We start from the raw sequence: 13,892 nt of genomic DNA, 5'->3' as shown, positions 1-13,892 counted from the left end.
TTGTGCGGGCTTAAAGATGCTTTATACCCGGCTAAGCTGTGCCCCCTGGATTTAGTAAATCTGCTCGGTTAACCCATACCTCCTTTTGCTCACTCTCCTTGCCTCTCTCTCTCTCTCTCTCTCTCTCTCTCTCTCTCTCTCTCTCTCTTTTCTCAGGATTAGGTTTCAGCATTGCTGGAGGGGTGGGAAACCAGCATATACCAGGAGATAACAGTATCTATGTCACCAAGATCATTGAAGGCGGAGCGGCTCATAAAGACTGTCGTCTGCAGATCGGGGACAAGATCTTAGCGGTTGGTCATTCGTATGGACTGACTACTAGAGATATATGCCCACACATAGTACACATGTCACTAACAGCATCATAGTCTCACCACACACACACACACACACACACACACACACACGCGCACACACGTGTGTGTGTACAAGCAGCATTGACGTATCAAGAGGCAAGATAAATTACAGCTGTAATTTTCCTGGCCTGAACTTGCTTTCATTAATATGTTAATATTTGTGTAGGAAGGGATTTAAATGTTTAACTGGAGTGTTGCCACAATGAGTCTCGAGCAGTGTTGCTGCCACCTGCTGGAGAACGGAGAGAGTGTAGAGCTGCAGCTGATGGCGAGCTCAACACCAGCAGCTTCAAAATGGTGCTGGGTTTCTCTGCTAAATGGTGCCTGAGCAAAATGCTTTACCTCTAAATGGGATTCGGCAACATGCTTCTGCTCATTATGAATCCGTTGAAAAATACATTTGCCACCAGTGGTTGTATGAAGTCATATGTAATAATGTTCTTTTTTGAAACATGCAGAGACAGTTAATTGTACATTATGTATGGTTTAAATTTAGGTCCGTGTGCCGTAACAAATCAGTTTAAAGCTTGTTGTTCGAGCATTAGAAAATGATGAAATAAGTTTTACTTTCATTACTAAAATGTAGGGCTGTGCTCAAACAAAACTAAACTGTTGATTTAAACAACGGTTCTGTAAAACAGATTTTTTTTCGACACACAAAAGCAACACTAACATATCAGAGATGAGATGTTTTTCGGAAATAAGTCATTCAGCGTAAAAGAGCATCAAAAATGAATAATCGACTCAAGAAATCTTAGTCGACTAAGACCAAAAGTAGCTGACTAATCCATTAAGAGGGTGCAGCTCTAATCAAATGATGAAATTTAGAAATAATTATGAAATCTAGATCAAAATGTCAATCAGAATTTGATCTGTTGGTGTCGTTTGGTCAAGATCGTTAAGTTCCTCTGCAGAGCGACTATCATACATTACAAATGTACTGAGCCGTAGTTTGCAGTTGGTGATGTCGATTGTGTTTGGCTTGTCGTAAACAACCAGGTGAACAATGTGTGTCTGGAGGACGTGATGCACGAGGATGCGGTGGGGGCTCTGAAGAACACAGCCGAGGTGGTGTACCTCAGGGTGGCCAAGCCCAACAACCTGTTCCTGACCAACTCCTACAACCCTCCTGACCTCACCAGCAGTAAGCCGCTCTTCTGTGTGAAAATCTACACCGTGTGTTGCAAAGGCTAATAATCACACCGGTTAAACGTTGTCACCAAATGTCCTGCCTTTGAATTGATGTATTTTAAAGAAAGTATACCCACAAAAATTTAATTTAGTAGAGGGAATATATTGTTCTTTCTAAAACACAAGAGATGACTGTGGAAGTTCTGTGAAAATGCAAAGCTGAGGTGTACAGATTCAGGGTTGTTTTACTTTTTCTCGCAAAAACACAATAAATGTCCATGACTTGAATCTGACTCTTGATTAAATAAACCCTTATATTAAAATAATCTGTGCATAGTAATCATTTTAGGCTTTTATGAGATGATTACAGAGAATTTATCAAACAACAAAATATCACATTCCACGTGTTTATCTGGTTAAAAAGCCATATATAATACCGCTTTGGATTTTGTGTGTATTTTTCCAGCATATTCCCATATGGACACTGAACTCAGCCACCCCAACTATCTCGGGTCAGATTACCCACAAGCCCTTACTCCCACCTCACCCAGTCGGTTTTCTCCCGTTCTGCATGGCATGATGGGAGACGATGACATCCCCAGGTGAGCAATGATTCTTCAGCTAAACGTGTAATGTACACCGATGTATTATGAGCAGTAGGATTAGCTGTACTGGTGGTAGTGGTAGTGTTTACATTGACTTTCCTCCGTCTCTCTTCCAGGGAGCCTCGCAGAGTTTTGATCCACCGAGGCTCCACTGGTTTGGGATTCAACATTGTTGGAGGAGAGGACGGAGAGGGTATCTTTATCTCTTTCATCCTGGCGGGGGGACCAGCTGACCTCAGCGGAGAGCTGCACAAGGGCGATCAGATCCTCAGCGTAAAGACTTTTATCCTCCTAAAGTAGTCACACATTAAATGCATTCTCAGTTGCACCGAGTGGTATTTTTAGCCGTGGTTGTTAACAGTCATGCTGTGTATGTGTGTGTGTGTGTGTGTGTGTGTGTGTGTGTGCCAGGTGAACGGCGTGGACCTGCGTATGGCCACACACGAACAGGCGGCTGCAGCACTGAAGAACGCTGGCCAGACAGTGACCATCATCGCTCAGTACAGACCCGACGGTAAAGCCACAACTGTCATGCATAACAAAGACATCTCTTTAGTCAATCAGTCCCGAATGGTGTCTCACAAGACACTTTTAACTTAAACGGATTAATTAGAAATTCAACTGGCATTACATCAATACTGAGTGTAGGTCAAAAGGTCTTTATGCGTTTGTGTTTCTCTGTTTCAGAGTACAGCCGTTTTGAGGCTAAGATCCACGACTTGAGGGAACAGCTGATGAACAGCAGTATGGGCTCTGGGACCACGACGCTAAGGAGCAACCCAAAGAGAGGCTTCTACATCAGGTCTCACACAGTCCCATGCTAATGAATCCAAATGAACCTGCCAGCCAACATTATGTTCAGGATATTTAGCCAAAACAAATGTCAGTGATATGTTTCGTTAAGAGTAACCAGCAATCTCACACCAGCTAGCTTACAATCAACACCGCTGTTTTAAGAACCAGAGGACTTCGGAGTTCGACCCCCGGTGGAAGTGTCCTTGGGCCAGACATTGAACCCCAAATTGCTCCTGAAGGCTGTGCCATCAGGCTGTGCCATCGGAGTGTGCATTAGTTTAGACCCTGATGGGCAGGTGGCACCTTGCATGGCAGCTTCTGCCATCAGTGTATGAATGTGGGTGTGAATGGGTGAATGTTGACATGTAGTGTACGGCGCTTTGAGTGATCGGAACACTAGAAATGCTTTGAGTGATCGGAACACTAGAAATGCGCTGTGCAAATGCAAGTCCATTTACTATTTATACTTGACATGAATGGATTACTGTGCACTTACAAAACTGAATCTTTTGTGGCATCGTTATATATTTAGTCATAATTTGAGCAAAGCCCTCCAGTCATCCACTAAGGCGCTCCTATGATGCCAACTGTCGTTTTTTAAATTATGAAGTAACTGCAAATCCTTTATATAGCTGAAATGTTGAGTTTCAAAATTGAAAATATGAGTCATGACCACCGGAGGGAATTTGATTATTAGAAAGAAATGATTAACTGTAGCCTCAGCAGACAATTCTCAGCAATGAGCCACAACCAAGTCAAGCACAAGTCAGAGAGTGTAAAGCCACAACAGAGAAATAAAATGACATAACGTAAATTAACATAACATAAAAGTAGGACTGGGCAATATGGAGAAAAATGAAATATTACAATATATTTGACCAATTACCTTGATATTGAGACGATATTGAAGTGTTGAATATTGGTGCTTTTACAAAATATTTACACGTATTTAAGTCAAATAATCATCAGTAATGTGGACATAATGACTAAGTGGTAAAGAGAAATACGAGAACACAAAAGCTAGAAAAGGCTAGTATGTTCAGCAAATTACATCACTTTACTGTAATGCAGCCTTTAAAACCAGGAAAAGATATAATTTATGCTACATTAAGATATTACAATATCCAAAATCTAAGACGATATCTAGTCTCATATTACGATATCAATCTAAAATCAATGTATTGCCCAGTCCTATAATATGATAAGCATATATCAGAGCTAAACTGCTATGCTACACAGTAAAGACTGAGGACTCCATGTACAACAACAGTATGTGGCTCTATGTCATGTTGCACTGTGTAAGACATTCACTTCCCATACGAGATTTACTGCAAATACTAGTAAAATGCCATTGCATTTCTGTTAAATTCAATTTACACAAAAAGAAAATTCCTGAATACAGTAAATAAAGTGCTGTACTCCACCACTCTTCACCACATGCTGTGGTTAAGAACGCCTGATCGTCACATACAAAGAAAAGACATCATTATGTGTCAAATAATACTTTGTATAAGTACATGTGAGGTTGAAATGCCAAATCGCTGCAGAGAAGGCTGCATCATTCCATGCACATCTTAACTTGTGCAGAGTTGTGTAAATACAGTGAGATAAACAATATGAGCGGCTCACCGCTGTTTCAGCACCCCGAACAGCGACACCAACCAACCAGCGACAGAATACAGGATATGAAGTCCATGAAAACAATGTCATAAGGAGAGATTAATGCACAGAAACTGTGTTTATAACAATCAACACAATCTGTGCAACCAGTTCAAACCCCAAAACACTGCCGCAGTTATAGCAAACATCCAAGTAAACGGAATGTGCGTCTTACCTTTTGAAGAACTTCTTACTTGGTGTCCTGTACACTGATAATAATGTCCTCGTCTGGTCCAGGTGTGAATCAACAACCAGCAGCAATGACAGGACAATTCAAATAAATAATGTCACTGAGTTCTCCCGCTGCCATGTTGTCATAGGTTCAGTCCAAAAACTTCCGCCGTCCTCGAGACGCTGCCATGTCCGTTCTTCTTCTTCTTCTTCTACTTCTTCGACCCAACTCCTTCTCATTTGTATTATTTCAATCAAACACGAGTAGATAATGGTGTCTACTGTTTGCGGTCGGATTAATACAGGCCTACTGTACGTCACCGCCGCGACAATACCGTTCCCGCGGGACACTACTACTACGTAAATTGTTTGCATTAGAAAAAACCCATTTGCGCGGCTCCAGGTGTGTACCCGCGTGCTGGCGTATACTGTAGGACATTAAACTACCTGTCATTGTCCTGAGGGGCTGACTGACAGAAGCACCCATTACAGGTATTCCGTGCAAAACAAAAAGTTATTTAGATGAAGGATGGACATATAAACCACTAGAAGCTAGGTGAACTTCTGAGCAACAGATCAGGAGACTTCCTGGTAGTGTCAGGGGTGTGTAAAGTAACAAAAACACAACTTACGGAGAGCATGAGCACTCAAGTTCACTCTTTTAAAACGTGTTTAAAATTCAAAATGGCGTGGAATTTCTTCCTTGCTCAGCGACTGCAGTCATGCACATAAGCACAGCGCTCAGTGGTGCCATGTGGTGGCCTGAAATATTATTGCAATGCATATGGAGCATGATGCTCCATATGCATTGCATTAGATTATTATATTGTATACAGTCTGGTTTATGACAATTTACACAGAAATGTGGTTGAATTTTCTGTAAAGATTAATTAAGGTAAACTGCTCCGTGCGTCTATTAGATGAACATCCATAAGTATGCGTTTGCCTTAATAAAATGGCATCTTGTATTTGGATATTTCCCTCTAAAAACACTTTCAAAAGCAATATACAGGCCTAAAGTACTTGTTATTTTCAAACAAAATGTTGTTATTATGAAGCCACGTAAGCAAAATGTAAGAAAACTATTCCTAATTTTGGTGTTCAAGTGATTAAATATAATTTGAAATTTATTTAGTGACTGATTTGAGTTCTTCCTTCCCTCAGGGCTCTTTTTGACTATGACAAGACTGCGGACTGTGGCTTCCTCAGTCAGGCGCTGGGCTTCAGGTTTGGGGATGTGCTGCATGTGTTGGACTGCGGAGATGAGGAGTGGTGGCAAGCCCGTAAGGTCAGCCCCCAGAACGAAGCCGAGGAGGTCGGCTTCATCCCAAGCAAGCACAGGTCAGACTTTTCCCTGTGAGTGAGTGTGGGAGGTCTGACTTATCTTTCATTGTGCATCAACAATTACAAAACACCGTGGCTAAACTTTTCTCACTTGATAGTTCTGTCTCCAAAAATTAAATAGTTCTTCCTCCTCGTCTCTGCAGGGTGGAAAGAAAGGAGTGGTCTCGTGTTAACACCAAAGAGAGGGTAAGTTCACTCACCGGAGCTGTTTGAATAACTTGTGGCTGGTTCCCTCAAACTGTCTCCCAGTGTGTGAATTTCTGCTGTGCTTTCTGTTGCAGGACCATGGTCGAGACAGCTTGACTCAAGGTAATTAGTATGAAGCATAATTGTACTGTTTATTGACACTGCAAGCTACCATTTACCACTGTAGTAATGGGCAGCAACACAGACACACAATTTGCTGATGGATACACAAAAAACATATCCCTATTTTATTTACATACACTTGATGTCAATACCTGCAGCTAGAGTCCCTTCCCTACCTTTGCCTTACTGTTTAGCATATCTGTAATCTCCAAATGCCCCACCACCAATTTGTGGGCATTACAAACACCGTCAAATATCAACACAAGCATTTTTTATTCACATTTACTTTGCCCAAAGAACACCTCACCTCCAACAGAGTCACATGTATACTGTTAATTGTCAATAACGACTTCTGATATTAGCTGTGACAGTTGAAAATGCATCACTACAAACAGATACACACATGCAGACTCATGAGCCTAAACGTCATTTGTACTGGCAAAAAAGAAATGTGCCTGAATGCTTCTATGTTCTGTCACCAGGGAGAGATAAAACCTCACAAAGTTATGAGACCGTCACTCAAGTGGAAGGTAAGGTCATACAAAAGTCCATTATTTAAGACTTTTATATTAGATTCCATATCGGTTTGTGTATCCTCTCTCTGAATGCTTCTACTCACAATCTTCTCTCTTTCCCGTCTTGCTAAGTTCATTACGCGAGGCCCATCATCATACTGGGTCCTGTGAAAGACAGGATAAATGACGACCTGTTGTCTGAGTTCCCTGATAAGTTTGGATCTTGTGTCCCACGTAAGTAATTACACTGTCAGTCATGGAGACTGATCTGTTGCTTTTGTTTTTTTTTGGAGTTTTCATGTCGGTGCTGCCACCTGCAGCCATTTTAGGGTGATGTCTGCATAATACAGATTAAAGTGTATGTGCTGCTTTTTACTGTTTCTTTCGTCCCCTGACAGACACCACACGGCCCAAGAGGGAGTATGAGGTGGATGGACGGGACTATCACTTTGTGTCGTCACGGGAACAGATGGAGAAGGATATTCAGAGCCATCGGTTCATCGAGGCGGGCCAGTACAACAGTCACCTGTACGGCACCAGTGTCCAGAGTGTCCGGGAGGTGGCTGAGCAGGTGCGCAGCAACATGTTGTACCAGGAAATAAGAATCAATGGCAATAAAAAATAATATCAATCCTTTTTAACAATTGGTTTAATTACTTCTACTAATTATGTGTACTAGAATAAAGCACAAGAATATCAAGATAAGATGAATTTATGACGTGATCGAAAGTATTTTTAATTCCAATTGTGAAAAAGAAAGTTTTAGCAAAGAGGCACAACCTCTCATGACTTCTCTTAGTATTTATTCACCCTTATAATTTATTTCCCTGCATGTGTGCACAAGCAGCAGGGGAAACACTGCATCCTGGACGTATCGGCCAACGCTGTGCGCAGACTACAAGCAGCTCAGCTTCATCCCATCGCCATCTTTGTCCGGCCCAAGTCACTGGAAAATGTCCTGTATGTACTTCAAAAAAGTCCTCCTACAATTTGCAATGTTTGTTGAACAGACATAAAAAATGTTGCACATCATGAAAGTATGTGTTGGAATGAAGATTGTGTGTGTGTGTGTGTGTGTGTGTGTGTGTGTGTGTGTGTGTGTGTGTGTGTGTGTGTGTGTGTGTGTGTGTGTGTGTGTGTGATGTTAACAGAGAGATCAACACTCGACTGACTGAGGAGCAGGCCAGGAAAGGAATGGACCGAGCCCTCAAACTAGAACAAGACTTCCTAGAGTGTTTCTCGGGTAAGCGTGAAGAATTTCTCTCTATATGACATGATGTACACACAAAAATGATGTGTACATACTGAACATGGGATTTCTCTTTTGGCAAACCGCTATAATGTTGGTTAGGATTATGGCAGCGTCAGATGGTAAAAATGAGCTGCACCCGTGTTTGCACTCTGCTGTATGCTAATCTGTTTGATGTGGAGTGGTTATCAAAAAAAATCCTCATGAATACAAGATTTTTGAAACTATACGTTCTCCATATTTTTGGTTTATTGCTGGCACACTTCAGAGGATGATAATATGTGCATTTCCCTTCATCATTTTTTTTTCTCTTTTTTTAATTGTTTAATGACAACAAATGCCAATGATAAAGAAGCCTCCTCTACAAAGATGAACTTCATTTTTCCATGTTCCTGGCAGAGCTGAATGCATTAAACGAGAGAATGAACGCCTTCTGGGAGGACTCGGGGCATTTTAACATTTAGGGGACACATTTAGGGCAAATCACAGCGGTCGACAGAATATAGATGTTAGATTTCCACACAAATCTGGCGCTGTCTTCAATTTAATTCTTCAAATTGTGAACAGCTGTCATATGTGACATTTTAGAAAATGTACAAGACTGTATAAATATGTGGGACACATTGTAGAAATACATGCATAATGGAAATATGCCTGTTGTTCGCACAATATCTACAATGTACGCAGATCATAGAGATGTATTCATAATTGATTATTCCTCTCATTGTCTGGCAAACACATGTGATAAACATCCTTTCTTTTCTTTTGTCCCTCTCTCTCTTTCCCTCCAAATGACTCCATTTTCCCCTTCTTCCCACTGTCTCTCTTTCTCATGTTTTTGTCCACCCCTCATTGTTTTCTCCTCTTCCCTCACACATCCTTTGTCCCGCTGCAGCTGTCGTGGAAGGGGACAGCTTTGAAGAGGTTTATCACAAAGTAAAGACAGTGATCGAGGAGCAATCAGGGCCTTACATCTGGATCCCCACCCGGGAGAGGCTGTGATGCTGCACCCGTCCAAACCACCCTCTTTCTCACAACCACCAACCGACAACACCCTTCACCCTCATGGCCAAGCCAGCCTCGCCTGCCTGTCTGTCCTCCAGCAAAGTCAGTGCTTAGGCAATCACTGAGAATGACACAGAGAGACAAATGCATATTAAGACAAACACAGAGACAAACACAGGAAGTGACACAGCGAGGCAAGGAACGACACCAAAAAAAGAGACTCTGAGACAGACGTGAACACAGCGATGTGTAATTAGACTGCAAGAGACTGAGAGAAAAGACATAGTCAGTATTCCACTTTAATGAGGCAGGCCTTAGTGTCGAGGCCATGTTCACACTCAGCATTAAAATGCATCTTGGCCACAAGTGGACAACTCCAAATACAGCTGTGACTGCACCAAAAACCTGGGGACGCAGTTGATTTAGCGTTGTCAAAAAAAAAATGTAGTGTGTAATGTGTGTTTTTCTCTGTTTAGATGCAGTTTCCCAACAGATAAAAGCAAATGTGAAGCGAAATCCAATCACAAGCGATTACTTGAGAGATTTCAGATGCATTCTGATGCCATGTGTGAACTGCAGTCCATCTGGATCTCAACACTGTCTGGACACGAGACATTAGGTCTGAACACGGCTTGAAAGAGACTAGAGGGTGACCCAGTAGGGACGGACCCCGGGGTAGTATTAAGACCACCTCAACCTCTCACGCCCCCATTGAACACCTCCGCGCGCCTATGTCTGAGATGAAGGCGCCCAAATAGACTCTGGCCCCTCTTTTTATATCACCTTCTGGCTTTCTGTCCTCCTCCTCCTGTCAGCTCTGCCTTGATTCAGGACAGGAAAGGGGGAAGATTGAGAACGGGGCGCCGAGATCCTGCTGAGTCCCTCTTGATGAGGCGTCTTTTCTCGGCAAAGTGTCCCTTTTTCTCGTGAATCTCCTCTTTGGTTCTGAGTGTGAACTCAGAATAACACCTCAGTGACCAAGACTGACGTTTGCTCAATCACCCATGTTGAATATTACGAGGCATTATTTATTAAAGGCAGTTCAAATAATTATAATGATAAAAAAAGAATACTCATATGCTGAATTTGTGCATGCATCCTCAAAGACAATGGCGACATTAGACAAAAACTTTGGAAAAATCTGACTTAAAAAAAAGAAAGAAAAAAATGATTAAAAAAGAAAGTAGGTAAGTGGGGTGTGTTCTCCTTCTCCACCTCCTTATTGTGGAGGAGTTTTTTTAGCATGTCTCATGAAGGAAGAAGAGAAGAGCGTCACAGTCATGAGATATGTTCATGAGAGGCCAAACCTGAGCGCAGTAGATGCTCTGACATACGTTGAGCCTCTTGCTCTCTGACGCACACACGCTCATGCACCCACACACTCTCACACCCATCCACACATGCACGCACGCACGCACACATACACACACACACGTAGAGTTGTAACCTCAGCTGTAACCTAGCACACTCCTCTACAGGGCGACTGGCTGTTCTGACCTGCTAGTCAGAATCCAGGATGAATGTTATCTCTCTAGGCACAAACAGCAGAGCTGTTAGCTTCATCGCACCACAGCCGACTCACTGATCACTCTTCCAAAAGAATCCCTCAGCCGCAGACGTACACACCGTTTCCAGTGGCCGCAGTAAAAGCCATGGCGTGTGTGTGTGTGTGTGTGTGTGTGTGTGTGTGTGTGTGTGTGTGTGTGTGTGTGTGTGTGCGTGTGTGTGTGTGTATGTGTGTATGCGTGTGGGTCTCTGTGTGTGATCTGTGAGTGGAAACTCCTCTTTGTGGGAGGAATAGGTCTTCTTTTACTCTCTCTTCCACTTTTTCTCTGCTTCTTTCTCCCTCTTGTGTCCACACAAATTAAAGCTAAGTTATGTCTAACAAATAAATGGCCTATATATATATATATAAATATATATAAATATAAATATGAATATAAATATATATCTTTTTTATGACAATTTCTAACGGGACTAAGTCTGTAAAAATCAACATCTCCAAACGATATTCCATTGGTTCCTTTGGGTAATATTGCAGTTTGGTTGTTGAGTTTACTCACGTTCCCATTTTATTGTTGTAAAACGCAGCAAAAATCCACACAGAAATAACTGAACCGTTCAATGTAAAGCAGACCTCACACTAGAGCTTTGAACAGACATATGTTCTCGTGTACGTCGAAAACGAATTGAAACACATGTACAATGCAGCTGTGTGTGACTGTGTGCGCGTGCATATGTGTGTTTGCTGCTTGTGTGTGTGTGCGGGTGACAAGAAAACGTGTGTTGTGTATAAAATATAAATGATACTATATGAGAATATCTATCCTTTATAACATCCACTGGTGGTTATAATGTATAATACATTAATGGGTGATGTGCGTATGTGTGTGTGTGTGTGCCAGAGCGAGAGAGTGAGACGCACATGAAGATGTAGTGCAATACTGCTATGATGTTATGCAACTAAGATGGTTTTACGTGTGTCTAAGATTTAAACAGTATTTATAAAGTTTGCACTGACGGCATTATATGCTACAGGTATCGGCAAGAAAACGAGGACTCAAAGGTTTTATGAGCATGTGTTTGTATTTACTTATAATTTGTTCTGAATTATAAGAGTGAAGGTGGAAGTATTGATGGAAGTGACCATTCATATTTATTGTTTGTTGATTTCTGCTCACTTGCTTTTCTCAGCTCAAGGTGGAACAGCCGAGGCTCGTGAATGACAAGTATCAAGTTTTGGTTTATTATTTATTTATATCTGTCACAGGTTCCCTCTCAAGTCTGTATATTTTTTGTATTTTTATTTCCTCCACATTGAGAGAGCGTTTGGGTCTCGGCCAGAAATGCTGTAAATACAATAGAGATGTTGGAGTGCTGTGTGGCTTTAGATTTAGCCGTGCACACTGCAGAATTGATGCGCGTACAGGATCCATCAGAGCCACAGCCCAGTTTAACTGCTCAAACACAGAAACAACATCTGCACACACACACAAACACACACACATGCGCACGCACGCACACAAAGATATCAGTACATACATTTACATTTACACATTGAGAGAATCACAGAAACAACAACACCTGACACACACATCCATGAATGAAATAATATGTTTTCAATTTCTTTATTTGAGGGTTCGATGTATTTCTTATAATATCTCTCTCAGCCATCCGTATCATAGTGTGATATTCCTTATAAAATATATGAATTTTTACAGAAAAGACTGATTACGAAGTTACAACAAAGTCAACTGATGCAGAAAAATATATTTAACAATGACAATATCAAGCAAAATAAAATGTTCCAGTTCAGTGAAGCGCTTGTTGTAAATTAGCTATAAAATAATAAAATGAATTTAAAAATGCTTTCTGAAAATGGACTCTGCAGCCTTGTTTTTTGTTTTTTTTGTCTGGGTTGATGATTTGATATGTCACAGTTCCACAGGTGAAGGCTGCAAGAAAGCAACAGTACGACCAGGGGAGGGCACTCATTCTCCATTTTGCGCTGCTTACAGATGCTCTCAGATGCTCTTATTTGCCGGTAGCTCAACCTCCCCCTCCCTCATCAGGGGAACCATTTTCTCTTTAGAAAAACACACAATGAGGATCCTTTCATTTGATTGCATGTCATGCTGTAGTGTGTGTGTGTGTGTGTGTGTGTGTGTGTGTGTGTGTGTGTGTGTGTGTGTGTTTGTGAACAGGCGGATATTCGCACTGTGTGGGTCATATATACCTGTGCTTGCCTCAGGCCTGTTATCATCTGAACAGTTTTTAAATCTGTGATTTAAAGGTAAAGAAAATTGAACAAATGAGTCCAACTGAAACATTAGAACTTGTATTTCCCCACACACCGATTTGACCATAATGATGCTGTATGGTTATGGTGTATTGACAAACGGTCAAACAGCCCTCCACTATGCAGTGTGATTTGTTAAGGAACAGACCAGTGCTAAATGTAGTCACGCTTTACAGCCAAACACACATAACTGTATTTCAAATGCTCTGTAAATCCACCATTTTAGGTTGAATTTTGAGGGGGATGTGTATCAAATGGTTCACAAAAATATCAGATGAAGGCATAAGAAAGTCTGGGTTTGAATAACTTACTCTGGGCACCCATCACATAGTGTTGATGAGGAGCCTGAATAAGCTCTGACAGTGTAGAATGCAGTTATTTCTCTCTTAAATATAGGTTTACAGGTGAGAAATATGTATATTATGGGGTTTAATTTATCTATTTATTTACTTTCTCAACCACTTGTTCAGGGTAGAGGGAAGCTGAGGTTCACTCCTGAAATTCAAAACATCAATCACCTGGTCGACCACAGCCTGGTCTCTGCTGTATTGTAACACCTGAAAGTGATAGAAAGGATTTGACAGAGAGAGGGGAGAACATCCATCAAAGCCCATAAACAGGATTTAAACCTGCAACTGGTACATAGCTAAGGCCTTACAGCCATCAGGCTGCTCCCGTCCGCATGTTTCTGTTATCCTCCTCTCAGCCATTAACAGGTGTCTGCTCCGTACAAGGGATGTAATGAATCTTACCCACAAGCTGCTGGGAGAATGCACAGTTGGATGCTAGAGCAAGACAGATGCCTCACAGACGTATTATTGAAAAATTCGCCAAAGCAATGTGGTTACTTCAAATTTAGAACTTGAATTTTCCTCCTAATTAAGTAACTGACTCACTGGATAAACTCTCTTTTTAATCATTAAAGCGATTCATATTTGGGGAAATCTTGAAACC

At 41.5% G+C, this 13,892-nt stretch overlaps 1 protein-coding gene across 4 annotated transcripts in view; it reads left to right on the top strand.

Moving 5' to 3' along the window:
- The window catches only part of LOC137876312 (disks large homolog 4), a 61,988-nt gene extending 49,470 nt beyond the window's left edge, over nt 1-12,518 (top strand). For 3 of the 4 annotated variants that reach the window (XM_068715779.1, XM_068715778.1, XM_068715776.1), the window contains exons 8-22: nt 157-293; nt 1,356-1,500; nt 1,954-2,089; nt 2,209-2,365; nt 2,504-2,606; nt 2,780-2,894; nt 5,882-6,073; nt 6,205-6,247; nt 6,343-6,370; nt 6,853-6,900; nt 7,018-7,119; nt 7,284-7,456; nt 7,733-7,845; nt 8,037-8,128; nt 9,030-12,518. In XM_068715779.1, coding sequence (XP_068571880.1) covers nt 157-293; nt 1,356-1,500; nt 1,954-2,089; nt 2,209-2,365; nt 2,504-2,606; nt 2,780-2,894; nt 5,882-6,073; nt 6,205-6,247; nt 6,343-6,370; nt 6,853-6,900; nt 7,018-7,119; nt 7,284-7,456; nt 7,733-7,845; nt 8,037-8,128; nt 9,030-9,136 — 1,691 coding nt within the window. In that variant the 3' untranslated portion in view covers nt 9,137-12,518. The remainder of the gene's footprint in view (nt 1-156; nt 294-1,355; nt 1,501-1,953; nt 2,090-2,208; nt 2,366-2,503; nt 2,607-2,779; nt 2,895-5,881; nt 6,074-6,204; nt 6,248-6,342; nt 6,371-6,852; nt 6,901-7,017; nt 7,120-7,283; nt 7,457-7,732; nt 7,846-8,036; nt 8,129-9,029) is intronic. The other variant, XM_068715777.1, reaches the window with a different exon arrangement.
- Nucleotides 12,519-13,892: the final 1,374 nt, after the last annotated feature.

Source organism: Cebidichthys violaceus, unplaced genomic scaffold (assembly GCF_023349555.1).
Source record: "Cebidichthys violaceus isolate CVI_PGR_0920_01 unplaced genomic scaffold, fCebVio1.0.p SCAF_20, whole genome shotgun sequence".
Taxonomy (NCBI): Eukaryota; Metazoa; Chordata; class Actinopteri; order Perciformes; family Stichaeidae; genus Cebidichthys; species Cebidichthys violaceus.
Note: the sequence above shows the minus strand (reverse complement) of the source record. Positions and strands in the feature narration are given on the sequence as shown.